Source organism: Fundulus heteroclitus, chromosome 4, assembly GCF_011125445.2.
Source record: "Fundulus heteroclitus isolate FHET01 chromosome 4, MU-UCD_Fhet_4.1, whole genome shotgun sequence".
In the NCBI taxonomy this organism is placed as follows: Eukaryota; Metazoa; Chordata; class Actinopteri; order Cyprinodontiformes; family Fundulidae; genus Fundulus; species Fundulus heteroclitus.
This window is the reverse complement of record NC_046364.1, coordinates 1819441-1844499: the sequence shown is the minus strand read 5'-3', so window position 1 is coordinate 1844499 and position 25059 is coordinate 1819441. Positions and strand designations below refer to the sequence as shown.

The following is a 25059-nucleotide window of genomic DNA, read 5'->3' as shown; positions in this document are numbered from 1 at the left end:
ACTTTTTGAGCCTCAGAGTCTGAAACAGGAAGCTGGTGGAAACAGAGAACTGATTGGCTAATCCACCACCTGAAGATGATGATGTCAGTAGCCTAACTGGTCATATAAAAGGTTGCTGGTGTGATGCCGTCTCCTCTCTGGCTTTTGATTGCTGCACGGAGCGCTTCTCACTTTCCAGGCTGTTGCATAAAAGCAGAGAAAAGGAGCACATTTGTGTTGTTTTGTTTCTTGTACTATCAACCAATCACAGCTCTTAAAAGACAGCGTCACACCTAGCAACGTGGTCAACCACTCCTCACAGAGTCGAGGGCTCCATCTGAATACCCTCATAGAGTCAGGACTCTAGCCAAAGCAGAAGTGAGTCGACGGTCTTCATGATCAGAGCCGTCTTAGTGGTGCAGTCATTAAGGAAGCAAGGAGGTAGGAAAAGGAGCCTGAATGCTCCCTACTGCGGCTACTTTTGCCTAGTAACCCCACAAGGTTCCTTACCAGCACTAAGAACCCTTTAGGTATCCTATAATCCTTTGTGTGACATGACGTATCGGAAATCTATGAAAATATCCGTATAGAAAAGATCGCGCACTTTGTAGTTCATTTTCAGAAAGCTGTAGACTCGGATTTAACTCCATCAACCATGAACGTTTCTGTCATGTAACGAGGTCGGAGTTAATGTTTGTCTAAATTTTTGGGGGCATAAAAAGATCGGAATTGGGCCGTTCACACTGCCGTGAAAAATATCGGGTTGGTGTCGCATTTCCCTGCAGAGTGAACGCAGCCTAAGAGACTGAGGATGTTTGTAATACGGCCACTGGGGGTTAAACGAGGCCCGTTTCTCTCAACAAGGCCGGAATTACTGAATCTCAGCAGCACTGCTTCTTCAATTCAATTTTATTTATTATAGAGCTATTTACACGTCATCTCAAGGTTCTTTTCAAAATCCATCAGATCCTCCAGGTTGGTGAGAAAGTTTCCTCTCTAAGGAAACCCAGCAGGTTGCATCAAGTCTCTCCAAGCAGCATTCACTCCTCCTGAAAGAGCGTAGAGCCACAGTGGACAGTCGTCTGCATTGTTGATGGCTTTGCAGCAATCCCTCATACTGAGCATGCATGAAGCGACAGTGGAGAGGAAAACTCCCCTTTAACAGGGAGGAGAACCTCCAGCAGAACCAGAACCAGACTCAGTGTGAACGCTCATCTGCCTCCACCCACTGGGGCTTAGAGAAGACAGAGCAGAGACACAGAAAGCTCAGAAGTTCACATTGACCCAGGAGTACTTTCTATGGTAGAGAAGACAGAGCAGAGACACAGAAAGCTCAGAAGTTCACATTGACCCAGGAGTACTTTCTATGTTAGAGAAGGCAGAGCAGAGACACAAAGACTCAAGACTACAGCGACTTGTTTATAATGTCATCTGTGCAAAATTTCAAGAAATTACTGTTACGCTGTCAAATAATCTTTGTTATTTCATTTCTGTGTCTCAAAGAAAAGATGTTTGTGTCTCTAGTGGTTAAATGTCTCCGTTTGGAGCCTCTAAAGCACTTTGTGTCACCGTGTGATCAGAGCTCTACGAACGATTGAAGACTACAGGAGAATCCAGCAGCGTAGCTTTAGTGGAAACAAGCGCTAAAGCAGAAAGTTGCACTAAATAAACGATGAAAATAGTCTGAGGGCTGGAGCTGTAATGGGCTGCTGACGTGTGAGCAAGCCGGCCGGGAAGGTTGGTGCATTCCAGTGACGGGTCTGCTTCAAGAAGGAGGGAACAGAAAGACCGACCCCCCCCACCTACTTTTATGACCTCCAGAGAAACTAGCCAAGATTCTCTTTGGGGTTGCAAGTGAGACCAGTCAGTGTCTCTTAATCAGGTAATTCCCTAACTTTCTAAACCTTTATTTCTATCTTAACCTTTTAAAAAACTCCAGATCTAACTCATTATTCAGCCCTCGAGTCTCTTTTGGAGTAAGGGTTGAAAACGATGGCAGGTTGGGGTTTTGGTTGTAAACAGAACAGGCCCAGAAAACTCCAACAAGATTGTCGGGATGTAAACGTGGAAAGTAGGAAGAAAACTGTTGATTTTCTGATTGAATGATTTAACGCGGATATAATAAACTGAGCGCTGCTAGTTCTATGCTGCCGTTTGCAGCAGGTGAACGTTGAGACGCGGGGAGCAGGAGATGAGAGGATTAAGGAGCCATAACTTGGCCTAGAAAGCAGACATACAGTCACTGTTTTAGTCGGATTTCCTCCGCTTCGCTCCATGAAGCACGCCAGCTTCAGACGTTCATGGAAGAGAAAGAAAACGCTGCAACCTGATGAACTTTTAAGAAATAAAAAAGGCTTTTATCAAAGATTTATAAGAAGTTAAAATGCAGGTTTTTATAGGAAATCACGTTGAACACTGTAGATGTTAATAAAAGGAAAGTTTCTCGTCATAAAGCTGAACATGTTGTATCTGGTCTAAAAACAGCAACAACAAAAAAAAAAAACATTTCTAAAATACATTAATTTCACCTGGGTCCCAATAAAGTCGGAAAAAGCCGACCGTGCAAATGATTGTCTGATGTTCTCCAATGACAGGATTACAGCCTTAATATCTGCAGCTTTTTACCCACAATAAATCCTTTATTCGTTGTCGACGGCTGGAAAAATCTTTCCAAGGTTTAGCAGATTTTAAACTGATTTATTATTTCCCCCCAGTTTACGACAGCTTACATGGAGGAATTTGTTAGACGGTTTAATATTGTGGCATTTCCCCGTTCCCCCACCAAACTACTGCTGCTCAGCCTAAATTACACAATCATCTCCGATTCTGCGTCTTTTCCTATAGACGTCCTGACGAGCCGACTTTAGATGCCGTTTCCTGGAGTTTATTCTTAAGGAAAGTTCAGCTCCTCTGACTCTAATCTACTCCACAGAACCTGGTCCTGTCTGCACACCTTTATATTCAGCAGATCTGTCTCTTCTTTAGTCAAATTTGACACACAAACTAAGAAAACCTTCAGCAGGACAGTGTTTCCCTACCATTATACAGGTAGGTCAATTATACATCTGTAGGTGCTCACAGTTACATTTATTAAACTTTCTGAATAGCCCCATTTGCTTTGATTGTCGCAAATCACCAAATGTTTTCCGATGGAAGCAAAAATCCACTTTCCTGAGTCCATCTGTGAAAGTAAATGGCTGCTTTATTGGTGGAAAATGCATTTTCGTAGCTAGATGGACCCCAAGAATGGATCAGAAGCAGATCCCAAATGTAATAAAATTAAAACTGAATAAAGTTACGCTCAAAAATATTCTAAATCTAGTGGGATAAACACATCCTTTTCTGTTGTTACAACAGAAAAGGATGTGTTTATTTCACCTGGTGCCCTGATTAATCCTACTTCAATATACTGAGAATGTTTAATATGAGGATGATCACATCTATTTAAACTGGATTATTATAAAGACTAAAGCGCAGTACAACATGTTTTCAACAAATAGCTTTATGGTAATTTCCAGATGTCCTACAGAAACATAATTTGCTTTGATTGTCACAAATCACCAAAAGTTTTTCTGTTAGAAGCAAAAATCCACCTTCCTGAGTCCATCCCTGAACACAGATGCTGCTTTATTCTTGGAAAACACATTTCTGTTGCTAGATGGATCCCATGAATGGATCAGAAGCAGATCCCAAATGTAAGCAAATTTTAAATAATAAAAAAAAAAAAAAAAAAAAAAAAAAAAAGGTACACTTGAAAATATTCTAAACTCTGGCACATCTACATTTTAAAGAGATTCTCATTCAATCAAGAAAAAGGAAGAAAGAGAGAGCCTTCAAAATGTAACCATGTATAAATTTACACGGTAGAGACAGAAACATTAAAAAAGACAGAAGATGGCTGCTCGTATAAAACTGAATTATTGTGATATTAATAGAAATCTAAATTAAGAAAACCAAAGCAACACACCTAAAAAAATGAAGCAGCCCTATGTTAATTGTTACACACCCCAAACACAAGGTTTCCAGGGGAAACACTGAGCAGGACGATAACTTCTGGTGAAGGAAGAATGCAACAGTACCAGGTGACCAGACTTTCTCTGAATAATTTAAAAGGTGGAAACCTGAACCTTCGTTATGAATATAAAACCCTGCATGGGGAAAAACACGAGTAATTAATAAACCAGGGAGCACAAAACAGGCGAAGGCCGGGTTACAACTTCTGCTGCACATCATGCAAATAGTGGAAAGAGAGCAAAGCCTTCACCAACTGCAGCAAAGTCATTAACTAATTAAAATACATTTTACTTCTACACAGAATGGCGCTAAAGCACAACCTGTTCAACAGTTTCATTTAAATTTAGGATGTAAACTTTTATGCATCATTAGATTCTAAGATGGAGAAAATTGTTTCACTATAAATGATGGAGGTTTAAGAGCAAATAAAAGCTTCAACCATGAAACATTTATTTTTGCTCATTCGTCAGCTGTGGAGGAAACAAACATTATGGATGATAGCATACAGCCACCTGTGGCGCATCGTCGCTCAAAACTCCAGACATTTGGATTTTTCTGCTCAAGTTTAAGATGAAACGCACTAAAACAAACACCTGAAGAAGAATGTGAGCGACGCAGGAAACCAAGCTGCTGCGTGTTGCTGAAATACCTCCACATCAGCGTTTCCCAGCACTGGTCCTCTGCTGCCTGCATGTTTCAGGCGGTCCTGCCTCAGCACACCTCATTTCAATCGATGGCTGATTAACAGGATTCTCTGAACTGCAATCATGTGAATCAGGTGTGTTAAAGCAGAGAAACGGCTAAAACAAGCAGGGCGGTGTGCCTGGAGGACCAGGGCTGGGAAACACTACTGTATGTGATGTGTGTTACTTTTTAACAGCCCTCATATAATATTCAATAAGTTCATCTGACAACCATGCTAGAGATATAAATTCATTCCAAGCTGCTTTAGATTCAGTGACAACATGTGTAGCTCTGACAAACATCCACAAGTCTGAGCGAACTTCCTGGACGTGACTAAACGGCGCTGCCAATTCCACATATTGCCACTAGGTGGTGCTACAGGCGGGCTTTGACACGACAATCAGCGACAATCGTACAAAACGTGGCGAAAATCCAACCTTCCTGAAGGAAGCTGAGGTCACTTCCTGTTTGATGGCGAAGAATTGTTGAAGGCTTCCTGTCGTACTTTTGAAAATGTTACTTTAAATTATTAACTATAGACTGTCATGGAGGCCATCGGCCACAGAAACCTGCGACTCTGATCTCAGTGGGCGTGGCCTGGCGTGATGTCATCACTTAACGGAGCGCTGTGTCGTATAGTTGCTTGGTGTGGCGCTGATGAAGCGTCGGCGTCATATAACAGACGATCACTTCAAAACGACGGACAGGAAGTGCTAACCTAGACAGGAAGTCACATCTTACAGGAAGTGCTAACCAGACAGGAAGTGACACCTGCTCGTATCGTGGACGGTTGAATATCCGACATGTTTAAAACTCCCAGTCAATTCTGACCTGAAGGTAATTCAGGATGCTCGTTAAAGGCGCCGCGCCCCAACGCCGCCGGCGGCTTCAACCGCAGCGTTTCTCCACCCACCTGTGGTAAGGCGGTGTTGAGTTGCCTCTGCAGGGAGTCCCTTTCGTGGCTAACTTCATGCAGCTTGCTCTGCGTCAGGCCCAGGTTCTCCTGGGTCTCCCTCAGAGTGTCCAGGAGCCGATCCCTCTCCTCCAGCATGGACACCATCAGCGACTCAAAGTGGCCCTCGGAGTCGGACTGCAGCGGGGAGCCCGAGCCTCGCCGGCCGCCCCCCCCGCCGGGCCCTTCGGTCTCGCTGATGGTGGGCATCACCTCACACATCATCTTCATCCACGCGGCGGCAGGGCAGAGCAGCGGGGGAAGAAAGAATTAGAGCAGATTAGACATTGGTAGCATGAACGACTTTTAAGTTAACCTTAAAATGAAACGTTAACTTTTATCAGCGATGAGAACTAACACTGGCGTCCATTACCAGCAGGAAGAAACACCTTTTCAGTTTGTTCTATAAGACCCTGGGTCTGAAATGGACTGTAAGGCGCTCTTAAAATCCTTAAATGTTCTCATAAATCGACGGTGCGCCTTATGTCTGTTCACCGTTGTGCTTACTGACTGATTTTATGATACAATGTGTTCAAAAATCTGTTAAAATGTGTAAATACGACTTTATTAGGCAATGAAGCCGCTCCGCACAATGGATATTAGAAGCATTACGGTACACTGTGTCACTACCTGAGGACCCCTGAGCTGTCCACCAGACAGCCTGACTGTAATGTCTAAACAAGTGCAAGAAGCTAGCAACACTAAACCTAGTAAGTTTTAGTTCAATGTAAAAGTTCAGTTTATGTTGGCCTTATGTTAGAAACAGGGCAGTGTAGTCCAGCTACTCTGTCCTCCCCACAGAGAGATAGAGAGCTGTGGACGTGGAGGGACACTCTGCAAAAAAAGGACATTGTAAAATTTTCTTGAAATAAGTATATTTTCCTTGATTTTAGCAGCTAAATAAGATTATTTGCCAATGGAATGAGTATTTTACTTCTAGAATATGATAATTAGATATCCTGCACTTGAAATAAGATGATGGAGATGAATTGTTCTTATTGCAAATGCAAAAAATATATATATATCTTAATCCATTGGAAAGAATATTTAATGAGTCTTATACTACGGTACTATAGGCAGAAACGTGGCTGTTTCTCCTATTGCTGTTAACCTGAACATGGAGGAGGTAGAAAAGAGAGCCTTTGGTTCGGGTCTGTTGACGCATGTGTCAAAATTAAATACTAGTCATCAGCTCTGAGGATAAATATATAAAGTTTATACAGGAGGATGTAAAACATGTCAGGTCCTAACTGGACTTTCCTCAAAGAGACAAGAAACCAAACGGGACTCCAGGTGAAATTATTTTATGATTGCGAAAACAGGTGAACATGTTATAAAAAGTTCCCAGATCCATCTTTGCTTGCATGGACGAAATCTTTTATTTGTTAAATTTTTACCAGTAAAGCTCCCTTTAAAGGTTGAACTCTTGTAAAAAGTCTTCAGCTGATCCAAAAACGCTGCAGCAGGAGTTTTGGAGACAATTAAAGGCAGAGCTCATCATATTTCTGCTTCCTGTTAAATGCAGAAAATAATTAAAATCCTGCGTAGATATAAAGTCCATATGTTCCTTACAGAACCCTTAACGCTCTGACTGCAGGTTTAAAAAGACATTTTATTTTAACTGAAGTGTCTCCCTGGTTAGATAAAATGTAAATAAAAACTAAAAGGTTTATTAGCAGTTCCTGAGTCTCTAAAAGTAGATCTTTAGTTTCTGATCTATTTTGGACATTAAACATCCGACACTGCATTTAAATGCTCATCACAACCTCCCCTTCGCTGCATCTGAAACGGAAAGTGGAGGCGAGAGAAAAACACAGAGCATCTGTGGAAAGAAAAGCAGTAAAACTTTATTATTTATTAAGCCTAATGAAATTCTGAGTTCTGCCCGGTTTTCAAAAGCGGCCGAGCTTTGTTTATGTTCCAGTACAAGCCCTGTTTTCACGATCCCAGATAAGATAAGTTCAGAGGCGCAGCACAGAGACGATTCAATCATCACACTTCCCCGGCCAGACAGAACCAGTCGCTGCAGCGATTTATTGACGTAGAAGAGGAGAATCTGTGAACAAAGCGTTGACCAGCGGCGCTGAGCGACGGACTGAGACGACCACAGATCTGGCTTCATTTAAAAGATGCTGTTCAGCAGCAGCTGGGAAGCGAAGGGAGGTCCGGGGAAACTTTCAGCCAATCCCGGCGCCGCCTGGCCTTACCTCCCTGAGACCGAGCCGAGGAATCATGTGAGCTGGATTTAACACGCCGACAGGAACAACAACCTGCTAACTGGAACAAGCAGGACCCCCGTGGCAGGCCGAGCCATCGCCTCAGAACCAGCGGGTCAACACAGAACCTCGTTCTGATTCACCGCACTAAACCAGACAGAACTATCCCCAATTCACTGAAATTATAGCTCACATGTATATTCCTATAGTAAACGCCGTTCCTGTAGACTGAGCCAAACTTAACCTAATTTACTGGAAGCAAAAACCCTGAAGCAGCGCTTCATATTGAGGTCAGGCCACTGAAGATCAGCAGCGGGGGGGAGGGTCGCTGAGCGTGGAGGGGAGGCCGCGCAGATGGCGAGTAACGCAGGAAAGACGCGCTCCACGTCAAAAACTAAAGACGACAAATCCATATTTGGATAGATGACTAAAGGTCCTTATCTGGGAATCCTTAATCAATCACTGCGCGTCGCTCTCAGGATGAAGGCTTACGTGTGAAATAAACCCAGAATTCCTCCTCTGAGCTTCGGTTCTTCACGTTTATCAGCTGCTTTCTATAACAGATCAGGCTTTTTCCTGGATGAGGGAAAGATTACTGGGTTTCTAATTTGACCTAATCAGAATTTTAGTTTTGAAAATGAGGGATTACTAAATGATCCCCCATATACACCCCTAGCCTGTTTTTTTATGTTTAATTACTTGAGAGTTTAAAATATTCACCTATTAAGGTTTTCTCACCTGCATTTTTCTGTTAATGAATGAATGTTATTGCCATAGAGAACATTGGATGCTACACGGTTCAGATGTTAGAAATCTCGAAGAAATAGCAGATTTTTTTCCATTCTTGTGATAATCTTGTTTTTAATTCATCTATGCCAGCACAGATATGGCAACAATACGGCCATTAAAGCCCAAAAGCATCATGAGCAGAAACAGGAGCTCCTGCTCTCCAGTGGGCTGCCAACTTGCCGACATGAACGTCACAGTTTTACTTTTTATCCGTTACCGTTGTTGTTGTTTTGCATCTGGACAAAGTCAGTCTATAATCTACACCAGATGATGCTAGAATAAATACACGCAAGTTTGCAAACTTTAATGCTTGGTTTTAAAGAGAACCCGGTTCTAGAAACTTGGGCCCAGATTGAAACCCAAAGCAAAAAGATCTAGAGGCCAAAATAAAAAAAATAAAAAAATGCATTGAGAAAGTCTGTTAGTAACTCAAAAGTCAATGAACTGGACAAAAACTCAATCTGTGAATGGACTGTTTACATTAAAGTAATTCAGATTATGTTAGAATAATGAATACAGTAGAAACGCAAACATTTTCCCACACTCAATTTTCATTTTTCTTTCTTTTAGACACTCTTTAGAAAGCTGGATGAAGGAAAATGCTGCTGGTTCTGCTGATACGTTTCCCAGAACACGGACAGAAGTGGGGTCAGTTTGGATCCATGTAACCAATAGGGGGAAAAATTTAGATTTCTTTTTTTAGGGTTAGACCTGCAAATATATGGCCATAAGGTCATATAAAAAAAAAAGGTAACTTTAGGAAATTCTGGTGCATCTCTACTTTTTTCCCAGCTTCCCTCATTGGAAGGAAAACATTAAGAAAGAGGATCCTCAACTTTGAACCAGTGTTGGTGTGAATCCTTTTAAAACCTCCTTTTAAAAACAGAATAACGTGTTAAAGGGGCATCCAAAGCACCATGCACCACCATGACACACAGCTCACCTTTGCAGTGTGACGTTAATCCGGACTCCTTTGTAAATCCACGTTTTGGAGATGATGAAACTAAATCCAACTCTTTGTCGCAGGCTTCAGAAATCCCCACAGCTATTCGGGGATCCTGGGCTCCTCTCAGGAGCTGGGATCAAGGCTGTGGAAGAATCCTTTAAAATGGGAGAAAATGGGGAAATTTCCTTAAGGCCTCAGACCCACACAGAGTGAGCGGGGGGGGGGGGCAGTACTCCAACTTTGGCCGGCTAACTCCGTGTTAGCATGCTAGCCTTCTGGGGGAGCTGGTGATTCGATGATCGCATTCCTGGATTTGGAAGTAAAGTGTCGACCTTTGCACATCGAAAACAAACGAACCCTCAAAAATATAAAGTTATTCTAATCGAAAATAGCATTTAATAACCACCAGATACACCGTGATCCAGTCAGGTGACGTGGAAACTGTTGCCGAGCGGCTAGCTAATTTGAAACAGAAATCTTTGGCTTGGAGTCAGTTTGAAGTCAACAGCTACTAGCCTGCTAGGTAGCTAACGCTCACTAGTTTCCATTTCTGAAATAACGCCTAAAGCTCTATGTCGTATAAAAGTACACAACATGATAAAAATATAGAACATAACCCCTATTCCAAAGTGTTTAAAGTGATAAAAAAAATCCAGAAACGGGTCTCCGGAGCTGCCGAGATGAGGAGAGTATCCAGCAGCGTTAGCACCGCGGCTAACGTTAGCTTCCCGTCGACGCTAGCGGCGTCACCGACATCACGGCGCAGCTCCCCTCCAGGTCGGAAACTTCCAGCCAGCGGCGGCTCCGTCAGCGACGTTTTTCTCCCTTTTCCACAATCCAAACTTTAATCCACTCCCTTCCTTTCATCTAGTGTTTCCAACCGGTGGTGGTGGGGGGAGAAAACGGGTTTCTTTGCCGTCGCCACTGGCTGGCAGCTTCGGCAGTCCGGGGCAGCCAATGGTGGCTCTGGGTGAGGAGAAGCAGGAGCCTGGCAGTCTGCGGGAGGAGAGCGCTTCTTCCCCCGCGGTGGGCTGCCTGGAGACTGGAGGAAAAGGAAGAGCAGCAGCGGCTGTAGTTCCTGTGACAGCGTGAGATGCACCATTATTTATTTTAATAACATACAGGTGCATCTCAGTATTTAGAATATCACTGAAAAGTTGTTTTTTTCTCTTATCAACACAAAGAGTTAAACTTAAATAATATATTTAGTACATGCAGAGTGATAGAGCTGGGTAGTAAGTACAGTTTAATAATAAAATCTCCGATTTTTTTTCTTTTACCAAATCCGATTAATCGATTTTCTTCCCTGTTGTTTCATAAAATATATATTGCTGAAATTATTTTTAAATTTCGTACTTTTATTTCAAAAATCTCATCTGGGAGATTCAACTTTACAAGCTTCAAAACATGCATTTAAAACAAGATGGTATAGGCCCACCATTGTAAATAATGAAAATATAATAACAAAATGTTTGCCGCTAGTTGTATGCTAGTTGGTATGTCTTCATACCAACTTAAAAAATAAGTAAATCAATAAATTAAAGTGCATTGTCTCGGGGTAAAAAGGTTTCCTCCTTTGAGTATTGTGACGATATATTTTCCTAAACATATATTCAACATCGTATGCTATTACCAAAACAATTTCCCCTTTCAGGACTGATGTAGTGCAACGCTTTATGGAAGCCCAGGAAAGTGGATTGACAAAAATATTGATTTTCCAAAATTAAATCTTCAGAAGTTGTAAATGCAAATTAATCGATAAAATCAAATTTATCGCCCAGCCCTACTAGTACCTAGATACATTTACTCAAGTAACTTTCAAACAAAATGTACTTTTAAGTGTATTTTATTTCCACATACTTTTTCTCTGGTAATATTATTGCAAAGTTTCGCTATTCTAACTTGAGTAAAGTTTATGGCTATTCTGCCCACCATCAGTAACTTCACTGAATAAAGAACTGAATTGTTTTAACCAAAAATGCCCCAGAGAGACACGTCTAGTTTTTGTTAAAGTGAGACTTCTTATTTATACACCAGCTTTGTAGTTTTAATGTTATTTTCTATCTGCTGAGCTCATTTGGAGTCAAATGAACATGCAGTAAACAGTAGATAATTTCATTATAAGCATTGTTCTACTGTATGTTCATGAACTGCTGTATTGGTTCCATAAGTTTTTTGTTAAGAATAAAATCTGCTTATATTTGTTATCTTGTAATCATGTCATTCTTGAATATTTTCTTATTTTATTTTACCCCATTTTACCTGAACGTGATTGTACATATTGTCCGTACAGATTAGCTACTCAGTACTTGAGTAGCCTTCTATCCAAATACTTTTTTTTTAACTCTTACTTGAGTAATTTCTTGCTTGGCTACTTTTCTCTCTATTGAGTAAAATGTTTGTCTATACGGCCCACTGCTGTTTGTCTGTTCATGTCGTCAAGCAAGGTCTATCTCAATAAACTAGAATGTAGTCTAAAATTGTGTTTGATCATGTTTAATCAAACACATGTATAATCTAGATTCTGTACGTCTTGATGTGTTTTATGTTTTAAGCATTTATGTCTGTTAATTCCCCACCCTGGGGACATTCTACATGAAGTTTGCATGTTCTCCCTTTGTCGTAGTTTGAGTAAGAAGGACCCAAGAGCATTATGAAGTCTGAGGTTTTAATAATATTTGAAGAAAACATACCGATAGATGTTGCACAGAAATTGAATAAATGGGCACAAAAAAAAACCAGGGTGGCAGGAGCTGTAAATCCACAGAGGGAATGAACTGGAGGTATCACAATGGAGGGACCAGCAAATGAGTGGAGGAGACCAGACGGCTTATATATAGAGGGGATGAGGAGAGAAGGCATGGAGAGCAGGTGTCAGTGAACAGGTGAGTAATGGGCAGCAGCTGAGAGTGATGAGAGTAGAGGACTGAGGAGGAAGAAGGGTATTTAACAGGAACAGAATAGGAATGAAACAGGAAAAAATCTAACAATATAATACTAATAAAAATGACAGATTACAAAATCAGCTATAATAAAAATAAACAAAAACTAAAGCAGGCACAATCCAGGAACACAATGAAATCAAAACACAAATGAGTTCTCTCCATGTACTCTGGTTTCCTCCCACAGTCTAAAAAAAACAAAGTTAGGTTAAAATTTCTCTCTAACTTTCCCTTGTGTGAGTATGTGTCTGTGTTGTCCAGTGATGGAGTGGTGACCTCACCACCAGGGCATCTCTTATCTGCTCCTTGCACCGATAAGTGATGCATAGATGAATATCTATATCTATGCATAGATGAATATCTAAGCACTGGAAACTGAAAGCACTGACCTGCTGTACCTGCTGATCAAGAGCATCAAACCACTCATCAGTTTCCTACTTTCTTCCTTGGATGAGCAAGGGGCTCACGAGAGTGGAAAACTCTGACACCTCTTGTTTTGTTTTAGTTTTACAAACATTAGACACAGCATGCTGGTATAAACTTTAACACATCTTACAGAGCCCTCCTCAGTCATCACCCAGAAGGAGGATACCACAACCAGAAACCCACTATGACATGGCCGTCCACCTAAACGGAAAGACTGGGCAAGCAGAACATTTGTGAGGGAAGCATCCACGAGCCATGCAGGGGACACAACAAACAGGTGGAAGAAAGTTATCTGGTCAGATAAAAACAGCATTCATCGTCATGCTGTGGGGATACCCTGCCTAAGCAAGGACAGGAAGCTGGTTGGAGCTGATGGGAAGATGGATGGAGCTAAATCAGGACAATCCTGGAATAAAACCTGTTAGAAGCACCGGAAGAACTGAGACTGGAGCGGAGGGTCACCATCAAGCAGGACATCCACCCTGAACATGCAGCCAGAGATATTACGGGATGGTTTAAATCAAAATAGATTCATAGGTTAGAATGGCCTAGTCAAAGTCCAGACCTGAATTCAGTTAAGAATTGTTTATTGTTTCTCGTTTCAGTCTCACAAAACACTTCAAGGTGAACTTTGGGAGTGTTGGCTTGGACTGCACAGAGGAAGAGTTTGTAACTTATGTCCCATGTTTACATGAAAAATTTTAACAGTCTGTCATGAAATATAATTTGTAACATTCAAATAGCAATTTGAGCTGTCTAACTGTTCCGCATATTTTTCCCAGAAATCTCCTTTTTTGTGAATTAATGTCATGAATAAAGCACGTTTTCCTTCTTTAAATTGAATTACATACATATTCAGTTTTTAGGGTTGTGGGTTAATGATAGTAATCTATACATATTAGTCCATTCAATTAGTTAATCTAAAAAAAAAAAAACTCGGACTATGCTTTCACAATTCATTCATTCTTAATTATATTCTAAAGCAGTTTTATGTGTCGTGTTTCCTGAGTAAAACACATCTTACTGTAAGAAAGAATTCATGAAAAAGAAATGCCCTCAAGAACGTTAAACAGAACTTTGGCGTCATCTTGTGGTCATGTTGCTTTTTACTGCATGTCAAACTTTGACACATTTATGTTTAACTGGATCGTGAAATATACATAAAGATACAGTAAAGTGAAGGAGACAAATTTATATATAAATACATTGTTTGATTTATTTGGATTTTTTTTAAATAAAATATGATCTTGTTTATATTAAAAAAGACATAATTTTTATATATTTGCTTCACCTACAGTGCTTTGATTATTTTTACTGTAGCTCTTGGGATTTGGGCTTATTAATGTTTGTGTTGTTATTGAAAATCCCCCATATGTTGTTGGTTTCTAGCTTCTAGCAGCTAACTCATAAAGTATGGTGCTGTGGACAACTCTAGACACTGTAAATAAATTAGACTTTGGCATCTGAGTACTAAAATCTCTGGCTGGGTAATTGAAAAAACTAATAACAGGAAAAATATAAAATAAATAAAATCCATTGTTTCTTGTTGTTATTTTTTCAGGAAAACACACAAAGTAAAATGAAAAATTCAAAGCTGGAGAAAAATGTGACTAAGGCATTGTTGATGGAAAGTACAGATTGTTTATAGCGGATGTTACTTCCATCCCAGGTGACAAATGAAAATGATTTAGGTTGATTTTACAGTAAATAGAATGGAAGTAACATTCCCTATAAACAGTCGGTCTTCTCCATCAGCAATATCTTAGTCACATTTTTTCTACTGTCAAACCTAGAGGTACGGTCTGGAGCTACTTCAGTTCAGAGTGCAGAAATATATTAAAATTAATTTCTTTTGGCATGTGTTGAAACACATGCCAAAAGTTTTTCTAAATTAGTTAAGCTAATTTAGCTCCATTCCATGTTTTTTTTGTTTTTGTTTGTTTTTTTGGAATCAGATCTGCCGTGAACGGGATTCACTGAATTATGACCAACAACTTTTGTTTTGTCTTTTGTTTACCTTTGGATGTAAATAGTTCCTTAGCTTAGTTTCTTTTTATCTTCATTTTCCTTAGTAGTTTAGTTAAGTTTCATTAGCTTAGTAGAGAGGATTTGTTAATCGAAATATAGTGTTTTTTTTTTCCAGTGTCCTGTCTAGCAATGTGGCAATAGGAATTGATGTCTCAATGCCAGATAGAGCTCGACAGATTTTGCTTTTACAAGTGGAGCGAACAGCTTTCGCCATAATGCTCCACTTGATTTATGCATGTAAATAGCTTTATTGTGATTCCTGCAGGGAGAATTTCAAATTATATGGACATTACAATGGGAGAGTAAAGGAAGAACAAAAAGTGAGAGAGAAAGAAAAAAAAGAGTAGAGGTGAAAGAAAGAAGAGATAAAAGGGAGAGAATGATAAAACCTTCTCCGTCTATCAGGAGAAGGTTTTATCCATTATATATCAGAACTCTGATTACCCTATTTGTTCCTAAGAGAGCACTTCGCTCTCAGACTGCAGGTCTGCTGGTGGTTCCTAGAGTCTCTAAAAGTAGAATGGGAGGCAGATCCTTTAGTTGTCAGGCTCCTCTCCTGTGGAACCAACTCCCAGTTTTGGTCCATGAGCATTGGGGAACGAAATTCAATAACAAGGAGATTGTTTTGTCTCAGGTTTTAATTGCTTTAAAATAAATTAAAACACTGTGGATTTCCACTTCTGGCCCGGGTCAGGCTGTACCTCAAATTCTCTTTGCTCTTGATACAAATTAATGAAATTAAACTGCAAAATGTGCTGACACATTTTGCACATATGTCATGCTACTGACTCTCAGATTGTGATGCAGGCCAGCTGTGGTTTGAATGACCACAAATTTGGCTGTTAGGAATTGTACTACTTCATGAGATGAAGTAATAATACTTTAAGGCTGACAGAAAAACAAGAGTCTGCCTGCCCAAAACAAATGCTATTATCAGAATCTGGCTTCCTGTGTTGGCCTTGAAAGGCTGAATATCTTAATGTATGCAAACAACACACACACACACACACACACACACACACACACACACACACACACACACACACACACACACACACACACACACACACACACACAGATCAGAGACCTTAAGTTGTAGCTTCAATGATTTTGTTAATGTATAATATGTTTTTCTAGTTGTAGCTTTAAAAAAGTCAAATTTAGACAATATTTCTTTTTCTTTTCTTTTTTTTGGGGGGGTATAAGAAGTCTCTCTTTATTTTGTAACATTTTTCACTGTAAAAGATATGCAGAAAATAAAGGTCGATAAAATAATTGTACACGATCACATTCCCTGTAAACGGTTTAATGTGGTTGCAAACTAAGTGGATGGGCCAGAATTGTCAACACATACCTGAATATTGCAAAAAAGGATAGAAATTGGATCTTTAGGCACTTTGTAACCAACTGCCTGTCACAGACAGTTTGTTCCAGTTTTCTGAGAATCAATGAGAAATCTCAAAGAAAAGCCGACAAGGTGATTCCCAAAGAGCTGCTAGCTGAGAATTTTGCACAGTTGATAGAAAATTGAAAATTAGAAAATTATTTCTTTAGATCAGAAACCCCTAAGGAATTACCTATCTTATTTCGTATTATGAATAGAAACAATTAAGTGCTGTGATTTTATGCTTTCTGTATGTTTGTTAATGTATGAAATAAGTCTTGTCAAAGATTTACTTAGCTCATTCCTTTGTTAATGTGATGTTTTTCTTTTCATGTACAGTACTTTGAATTTTCTTGTTACTAAAAAGTGCTATATTAATAATCTTGCCTTGCCTTAATAGACCAATGCTAAAATGTCTGGCACTCTAGACACAGAGTCAATACTGCATTTGCAGTTTATCAGCTTCTAAAAGAGACACACAAAGCAAATAATGAATTAAGGTATTTTTATTGAGCCATTTGAAAATCCCAAGTCCATCTATAAAGACATTAAGATCGAAATAAAGAAAATGAAAATGATTAAATGAAATGAAATGTCTTTTTAAAAAGGACTCTGATTGTAGAATAAAAGTCTAAGGGGAATTTGTTGAAAGCTGGAGACATGTTCTTTATAACAGAAGCAACTATTTCATTGCTTGCTTTATATCAAGCCTGTGGAAAATCTCAGTTATCTGGCTGTATATCATGATGTGATCTAAAATAGAAGAAAACATTTTGACTGAGCAGTTACCCAGCAGCTGCAGTGCCAGAAGATGTTTTTTGTTTTCAGGTTTTGTTAAAGAAAAACTGGATTTGCAGTTGCAGAAACAGATATTTCCCTCAAACAGAACTATTAAATACCCCAGCACTATGAATCATCATCTGATATTAAAAAGACTAAATTTGTTCAAAAGTACCCAGAATCCCACATTCAAATGATCCAAGCAGCCTGGCAGATGCTGCAGGTTTAGTTTTCATAGGAGGACAGAGGTTGATATTTGACCCTGGAGGCTTTGGTTTTGTAGATGAGGACGCCGCAGACCATCCCAACGGCAACAAGAAGACATCCAGCAACAAAGACCAGGTTCAGGTTGAAAGCTGCAGACGAGAGGAACACAGTATTGATGGAGTCCTGCTCACAGTTTATCTGCTGCTTACAAACTTCTCCTCACGGTTTCCTTACCTGAGCCTCCTCTGAGGTCTGCTTCACGCTTCAGACGCAGAGGACCCTGGGAAACGAAGTGCTTTCCACTCTGGATCATAGCCTCTCTCTTTCTGCGGTTATGGCCGTTGGACCATGTGGAGTTCATGCATCCCCGTGAGCACCTGGTGTTGGGGTTCCCTGCTTCACACATCATGACTGTGCAGCTGATGTACACCTGAATTCAAGGAGCACACAGTCATTGAAAGAAGCTACTCCCTCTGGTGGACAAAAGGTTGTTCTGCATCAAAAAGCCCTCCATCCATTATCTATACCCGCTTATGTCTGCAGGGTGCCTATCTTCACCACTCATTGGAAAAGGGGCAGGGTCCACCCTGGACAGGTCACCAGGCCATTACAGGACAACACAACCATGCACACACACTCACAGGGCAATTTGGATAGACCACTTGACCTAACAGTGATGTTTTTAGACGGTGGGAGGAAGCTGGAGTACCTGCATGGAACCCATGTGTAACAACATGCAAACTCCATGCAGAAAGACCCCAGGCCAGAGTTCAGACCCAGAACCTTCTCATTGCAAGGCAGCAGTGCTAACGACTGCGGCACTTTGCAGCCTGCACCAAAAAAGCCAACAAACCGTAACAGTTTTTTACTGCACCGATTCCTTTGATATCTATCCTGAAGCATATATTCCAGCAAATTAGCTAATCTCTCTCCGACCTTTCTGTTGTCCTCAAAACAAGTCATATTTTCAAGGTTAGAAACAGCTGCATCATTATTTGGCAACATATAGGCAGTCAAGGTCTGCACTTCCTCACCTGGTCATGCAGGCCAATAAACTTGAAGGCCTCCATGCTGAACTGGAACTGTCTGTCGTTGGAAGCAGGATATGTCTGCACAGTTGAGTCAACCACACACCTGCGCAGAGAGAAATGGAGGACTCACAGTCCTGTTGGACCAAAGCATTGCAGAACAATCTTTGTTATATCGGATATTTGGCCTTTTTGACCACTGAACAAGCTGGGTCAGCATTGAGCTTTTTCTGTTATGGAAAGAAATGATTTCGACTCTCATTGTGATAGAAAGACAAATTAGACTTGGAATTTTTAAATCGCCTCCAGGTAATATAAATGTGTCATTATAAGTAGACATTATTAAAACTGATGCCGCATTAACGTAATTTATACTCTAACCGCCTGGAAGCCTTGGGTTTCTCTACATCTGAGCCTTACCCGTTCTCAATGATGGAGTAGGTTGGGTGGTAGTTGGGGTTGTCATACGGTGCAGCTCTGCAGGACTCCACAAACATCTCTGTGTTGTTGATAGAGGTGCTGGCATCTATCTGCATGTAGATCCTGTTTCCGATGTCAAACTCCAGTGGGTATAAGTTTGGGTCGAACATGGCTTCAAACTGGTCATCCTGGTAGAACTGGAACTGGTAGGTGAACTTGCCGAAGCCTTTCTCCCATACTGTGACGTTCTTTCTGTGTGCTGAGAAGCTCAGGGTCACATTGCCCCGTTTGGGGTACTGGCAGTAGAACCGGGCCTCCACCAGGTGCTTCCTGGTGATCAGCTCATTCGGGTCGTCCTCCACTGTGGTGATCTCATTCTTGAAAATGAGGTAATCATCGTCTTCCTGCAGAGTAAACAGTCATAAATGAAATAAATACCAGAGAGATGAACCCTGTGAGACGTGTCAAACGACCCGTTCTCACCTCGATCTCAGTACCGCAGCCATTGAGGGGGATGATGGCGACTATGTGAGTGTTGTTGGAGAGCTTGTCAAGGCTGCAGATGGTGTTGCTGGGGTCACTGAGGCGAAGATGTTCCTCCTCGAGTCCAAAGAAGGAATCTTTCTCAACCTCCACCTTCATTGTGGTTTCAGTGCAGGTCACGGTGGCTTCAACTGGAACAAAAATTATTAGTTCAAAGAATAAAAGGGCATCGTCTAAAGATAGGATTTGAAAATCTGAAATATCTAAAATAAAGCTTGACAGCTTGAATGGAAGATAAAGGCATCAGCAATGGATTGAAGCTTCTATAGACCACAGTTATACACTGAAAAAATGAATGAGCTGTTCTTCAGAAACTGTTTCACCAATTTCAGCAGCGTTCACACAGAGATCTTCAGGTTTATCCATCAAATTGATACTCACTTTGTTCCTTTCTAATTTCCACTAGAACACATCTCATCTCAGACTGATAGCCAGAAGACCTGAAACAGGATCAGAAAACACAGGATAGATTTAACCCAGTTTTTTTAAATTTAATATTAAAAGTAAAGAAAGGTTAGTGTGTTCGCTGTTGGTGTGCTTGGCAAGAAAAACACAACATGAGACACAGTATGAAGATACAAAACATGTTGAGATATTGCCAGAATCATTATAAAATATTAAGTTTAATTTTTGCAACATAATAATTTAATAAAGATGAGCATGGGATGCTGTTTGATTGCTCTTTATAGCTGAGGTGCTTGATGCAGCAAAAAGTCCATCCTGGTTTCACATTGCCTAAATGAAATAAAGCTCGCTCTCACCCCCTCAACGACTCCACAGCAAAGCAGATTGGGTATTGTTCCCCCAGGTCATCCAGGATAGGTGTCCACCTGATGACGAACTCCCCATTAGTGTCCCTGTGCTTGGTGATGTTTGCTGGTCCACTGATGACAAGACTTTGGATTCTGGATGCAAAAACCAAGCAGAGTTTGTTGTGTAATTACCGAATGTTTTCTTGTTGCCATTAGCCTCCAGTGAGCTCTGCTAACTTACGTTGAATGTGTGGCCTGTGCTTTGACTCTGATCTCCACCTCTTTGTTGACCTCTGCCATGATGCGTTCCCCATCTGCAGGTGTTGGAGCCAGAAGCTTCGGCAGGTAGAGTCCTTCCTGACATGACGGGGCAGCTGGGTCCACTGAAGAATAAAGTGAGGGATAAATGAAAAATAAGAATGATGTGTTGGAGTACATTCTCAGTCATCCAGCACTTTACAGTCTTTAAATCAAAGGCAGAGATCCAAAGGTTTTACCCAATCCCAAGGTGCATGGAGAGGGTCATTGCGTTTCGGCTTGTGGCCTTCATCAGGTTGATTTGTAACGACCCTGATGAAGGCCACAACCTGAAACACATTGATCAGCCCATAAAGTTGTTCCCTGGTACTTTAAGCGTTGCGGGAGTCCTCACTTAAATCAAAGGCAACAGTCAACTTTATCAGATGTTTTTGGTAATCCAAACCAAGAGAGAAATGGTTAGAAACAAACTCAATTTACTGTTGACCATCTATTTACTTCAGATTTAAGGACAAAAAAACCTGTATGTTACATTTTATTGCATACTTTATGTTTTTTTCTTTTCTTTTATGGAGCTGTACACCACTTTGGTCACTTTGGGTGTGTGAAGCTTTACTGAGTGGTTGATTGAAGAGTAACTGTTGTCCTGTCTAAGCTGGACGGTCAAAGATCTCTTCTCTGTTTGCCCTAATCTTGTAAAATATTGCCGTAGAAAACAAAATGCTGCCCAACTGGCAAAAAGTACTTTGCACAGCAATTGCAGCAGGGATGGGAATCTCTTTGGCAATTATTTGCAAAGTAGTGATTTCTTAAGGTTAGATTCATTTAAATAAACCTTGGATTGGTATAAAGGTTTCAGTGAGATTATGCCACAGCAAAAAATATTAAATTATTTCAACATTTTTTACAGATATTTACCCATGATGCCATTAACAGTTTTATATCTTTAGGAAAACAAACATGTCGTCAGCATATAGGAACATAAAAGTATATTTATTTGCATTTCTTATTCTTTTTAGTGGAATGAGCTGATTATTAAATATGTATGGTAATGATAAAAAAATAATCAGTTCAATTCTCAAACAGACTTTTGCGGTAGGTCCCGGTTGGGCCAACAGGTGGTGATAACTAAACTATTCTGAGTCATGATTTTACCCAACAATTGGAGAAGGGTCTAGCTGCAGTGGCAGCCACAACATAACACGACCCCCACTAAATATGTCCCCCACCCTAACTCTAAAGTCAGTGGGTGGGTTTTGTGGGACTTGTGGTGTGATTTGCAGAGTCTACAGCTGCAGCTGGATATACTTGAACAATTGTCATAATTTTCTTTACATTACAGCAGCACTGTGTAACCTTTAGCCACTAGGGGCGCTAGTTCTGTAACTTCCAGGTTTAGCACCCCTAGTGTCTGTTGGCAACACTGCACTGTCTCAAAATGAAACACTCCCTCCGTGTTTTGGAATATGATAGCAGAGCAGTTTGGATCAATAGAGTGAGAAGTCATGGAGTTATTTATAAAGACAAGGCTGCATTCTACCCCCTAGGTTAAATCAGGAAATCAGGTAAGTGCCATACCTGTTTTGTCAGTGTGAGCTCAGACTGCCGCAACCTATAATGGGTCATGTGACCCATTATAGGTCGGGCGCTCTAGGTCACATGACTCATTCAGCGATGGATCAGCGATGACTAAAAAATCATTTAATATATTTCAAATTAAGCAAATACTTGAGTCAAAACTTTAAGAAAGCCAGATGAAAAGTTCATAAAATCTCAACTATGAAAAATATTCTATTCCCCCAATTTCTGTTGCTGCAGCAGTTTTGTAAGTTCTTGCCATAAAATAATTGTTGTCAGATATGTCTTAAAACCAATAAAAGATAGCTTACCAAGAAAAGCAAACTGCAGGGGTAATTTGCTGAGGGGAGAGCCACTCCTGGTTTGTGGCGTTACAGTTGGCCTCCCTGAGGAGTTGTTTTCAGCAGTGCTTGGACGTGGTGGTTGTGTCCACCACAAGGGGGTGGTCGGTGCGACTGTGGTTGTGGAAGTCTGCCACAACCCCCACCAGGTAGGGGGTGAGATAGTGTTTGTAGGTGGAGTTGGTGAGTTGACTTGTCTCTTTCCCCTTGAAAGAAGGGGAGACTTGCGAGATCTCGAACCATCAGAGTAAGATAGATCGATAGTGTTTCGTGGGTAGTCTTCTACCACCATCTCAAAGCCAAAGATTTTGCTATCAGCACTGGTGGACTGGTAGCGCAACGTGCAAGTGTTCTGACAAAGACAATTATTGGTTATTAGATACAGATAATCACCAGAATTTTATGACCCAGTGATATTTAAGTCAGTCAACCAACCGCATCCAGGTGGAAGCCTGAGGGGAGAGAGCATTTGTCACACTCTACTCCTTGGAGATTCCCGTACCGGCACACCACTCTGTCTCCATCAGCATCAAAGGCAGCCAGATTGTATGTTCTTGGGCAGTTCTGAGGAACTCTTCGTTAGATAAAAACACATTTTTTTTAAATTATTCAGTCAAAGATCCCTCACAACCAACAAAAACAGAAACATTACACATTCACTAAGGCAAATACGTTATTAGATTTAGGAACAGGAAAGGAACAGGTAAGCTTTAAATTTGGATGGCCAGATGATTACCTGATGAAGGGAAGAACAGCAATAGCTGGAGATCTGTTGGGTTCTCTGGTGTCTGATCTTGTTCCCAAATCCACAAGGGACTCCAACCTCCAGTTACTTACTGAGTTACGTGTTGTGATCCAGCAGCAGCTAGATGCCCTGATGGTCACAGAAGAAAACACCCATACTTATTTAAACCTAGCTTCCAAAACACTTAGCAGATTTTCTTTAATTGTCTCTAGTCCTTTCAACCAGTATGGTAGGTCTTGTTTTCTCACGTGCCGTGGCAGATTTGCTCTTTATGCTTTATTTGTTTTCTTAATCTAAAGCTACGACTGACTGCATCTGATTCAGGCAGTAAGGAGGGTCAAAAATTACAAGTGAGACAAGCTGCTGATTCCTGCCACCAGTCTTTACAAACCTGACTGAAGTGATAAATGGCACGATGAAAGAAATACTGCCCACCTCAGCAGAAATGGTTTGTCGCTGGGGACTCGCCATGTTTCAACATTTTCCGTCTCGCACCACTGGGTTTCATAGGATGGTGTGTTGGTGCTAGAGTCGATTTTAAAAATTTGTCTTCTGGTTACAGAGCCGCAGTTGCCAGTATGACAGTTCCAGGAGTGGTAGTTAGTGCAGGCATCATAAGTGTCTTTGCCTCGGAGCAACATCTGGTGAAAAGACACAAAAAATGGATGTTTTGTTACACTCAGCTCTGTCTCCAAACCAGAAAACTAAACTCTAGCTATTATTATTCTATAGCAATATGAGCTCAAACTCATTCATTGCATTAGCAGCAAATAATTATATGTAATCTAATATGTAATTTTTTATGTTTTAGAAAAAAAATTTGGTTCTGAAAGTTTTTCCTTAGCCACAATTCAAGCGAAAGAATAAATCCTGTCAGTCGGTCAAATAGTTGATTATATCAAATAGTCAGTTTAGCAAAAAAATTAATCATTATGTAGAATGATGAAGTAGATTAGAAAGTAGAAATATTTAGTTTTATGTCTTCAATTTTGAAGGAAAGGCTCCCTGCAATATGCCTACAAAGTATTGGAGTTGACTAATCTTAGAACAATGAAACAAGAGAAATTCAGGAAACGCGATGATAAAAGGCAGGTGTAGGAATAATGTGACTTGTTTTCCAAAATGGCCAAGATTCAAATATATCAATTCTTCTGAGTCTAAATATCAGTGTTATGCAAATTTGATCTTTAATACTTTCTAAGACATTTTTTTCTGTAAAAGCTTAACATTTTTCAGGGGGTGCATATCACAAAATAGTATTTCAAATATATCTCACTTGTTATAAAGGCCCTTAAATGCATAATTGTGTAACTACTGCATTGTTTTAAAGCCAGGCGTTAGTTGTATTTAAGAAGACTCACATTAGATGTTTCAATAAACATAGAATAAAGAGGTAAAAAATAAATACAATCATTGGCAAACATTGTTATTCTACCAAAATAATACAAAATGCCAAACATGTGCATAAAAGCTGTTTTGGTTAAATAACAGTGATACAGTAACATACGTAAAAAGCTAAGTGACTTAATAGTAGTATGGAAAAAACAAAATCCCACATTAGTCTTTTGTAAATCTTATTAGATGTACTAATCTATCTATCTATCTATCTATCTATCTATCTATCTATCTATCTATCTATCTATCTATCTATATATATATATATATATATATATATATATATATATATATATATATATATATATATCACCTTGAATGATCCGTCAGTGTTCCTTCCTTTGTAGGTGAAGGTCATGGTTCCTCCCCAGTGATGAGACGCTGAGACCAGGGAGGTCAGCAGAAGCAGCTGAAGAAGGAACAGCGCTGTGGAAGCCATCGTGATGCTCTCCAGCAGTGGTCCTCACATCCACCTACAGCATCTTATATACACCTGTCCAGGCTAGGAGGTGACACCCTGGCTCAGATTGATGGGATGCACACCCAGTTCAGAACAATGTGGGCCTCTCCAGAACTGCACAAAGAAAAGGAGTTCAAAACATCCCTCCCAGAGTGAAGTTTAGACTTCAGAAGAGGGTAAAGAAACCTGGAA

At 40.4% G+C, this 25059-nt stretch overlaps 2 protein-coding genes and 1 long non-coding RNA gene across 17 annotated transcripts in view; all 3 read right to left on the bottom strand.

The window, feature by feature from the left end:
* The window catches only part of ppfia1 (PTPRF interacting protein alpha 1), a 54140-nt gene extending 43513 nt beyond the window's left edge, over window positions 1–10627 (bottom strand). For 12 of the 15 annotated variants that reach the window (XM_021324812.2, XM_021324814.2, XM_036135843.1 and 9 more), the window contains exon 1: window positions 5591–5854. In XM_021324812.2, the coding sequence (XP_021180487.2) occupies window positions 5591–5854 (264 nt within the window). Of the gene's footprint in view, window positions 1–5590; window positions 5855–9577 lie in introns of those variants that run through there. The other 3 variants (XM_012879172.3, XM_012879158.3, XM_012879173.3) reach the window with 2 other exon arrangements.
* Window positions 10628–17021: 6394 nt separating this feature from the next.
* LOC105937717 (CUB and zona pellucida-like domain-containing protein 1) lies at window positions 17022–22803 on the bottom strand. The gene is made up of 10 exons (XM_021324842.2): window positions 22703–22803; window positions 22238–22619; window positions 20332–20473; window positions 20100–20243; window positions 19720–19778; window positions 19279–19469; window positions 18796–19199; window positions 18382–18481; window positions 17582–17777; window positions 17022–17496 (listed from the first exon to the last, which is right to left on the bottom strand). The coding sequence occupies exons 2-10, from the start codon at window positions 22557–22559 to the stop codon at window positions 17366–17368; spliced, it is 1689 nt and encodes a 562-aa protein (XP_021180517.2). The 5' UTR covers window positions 22560–22619; window positions 22703–22803; the 3' UTR covers window positions 17022–17365.
* Window positions 22804–23629, bottom strand: LOC118562866. Its single transcript, XR_004930844.1, has 3 exons — window positions 23448–23629; window positions 23004–23141; window positions 22804–22841 (listed from the first exon to the last, which is right to left on the bottom strand). It is a non-coding gene; the product is annotated as an uncharacterized LOC118562866 (long non-coding RNA).
* Between the last annotated feature and the right edge of the window lie 1430 nt (window positions 23630–25059).

What these genes read in the sequence shown, in the direction of transcription:
- LOC105937717 (XM_021324842.2), bottom strand. Translation starts at nt 22,559, where the DNA reads ATGGTGGTAGAAGACTACCCACGAAACACTATCGATCTATCTTACTCT. An exon ending in GCTGTGGAGTCGTTGAGGGG is followed by an intron (nt 19,779 to 20,099) that starts GTGAGAGCGAGC and finishes ATCCTGTTTCAG; the next exon opens with GTCTTCTGGCTATCAGTCTG. An exon ending in AGACCTCAGAGGAGGCTCAG is followed by an intron (nt 17,497 to 17,581) that starts GTAAGGAAACCG and finishes TCTCGTCTGCAG; the next exon opens with CTTTCAACCTGAACCTGGTC.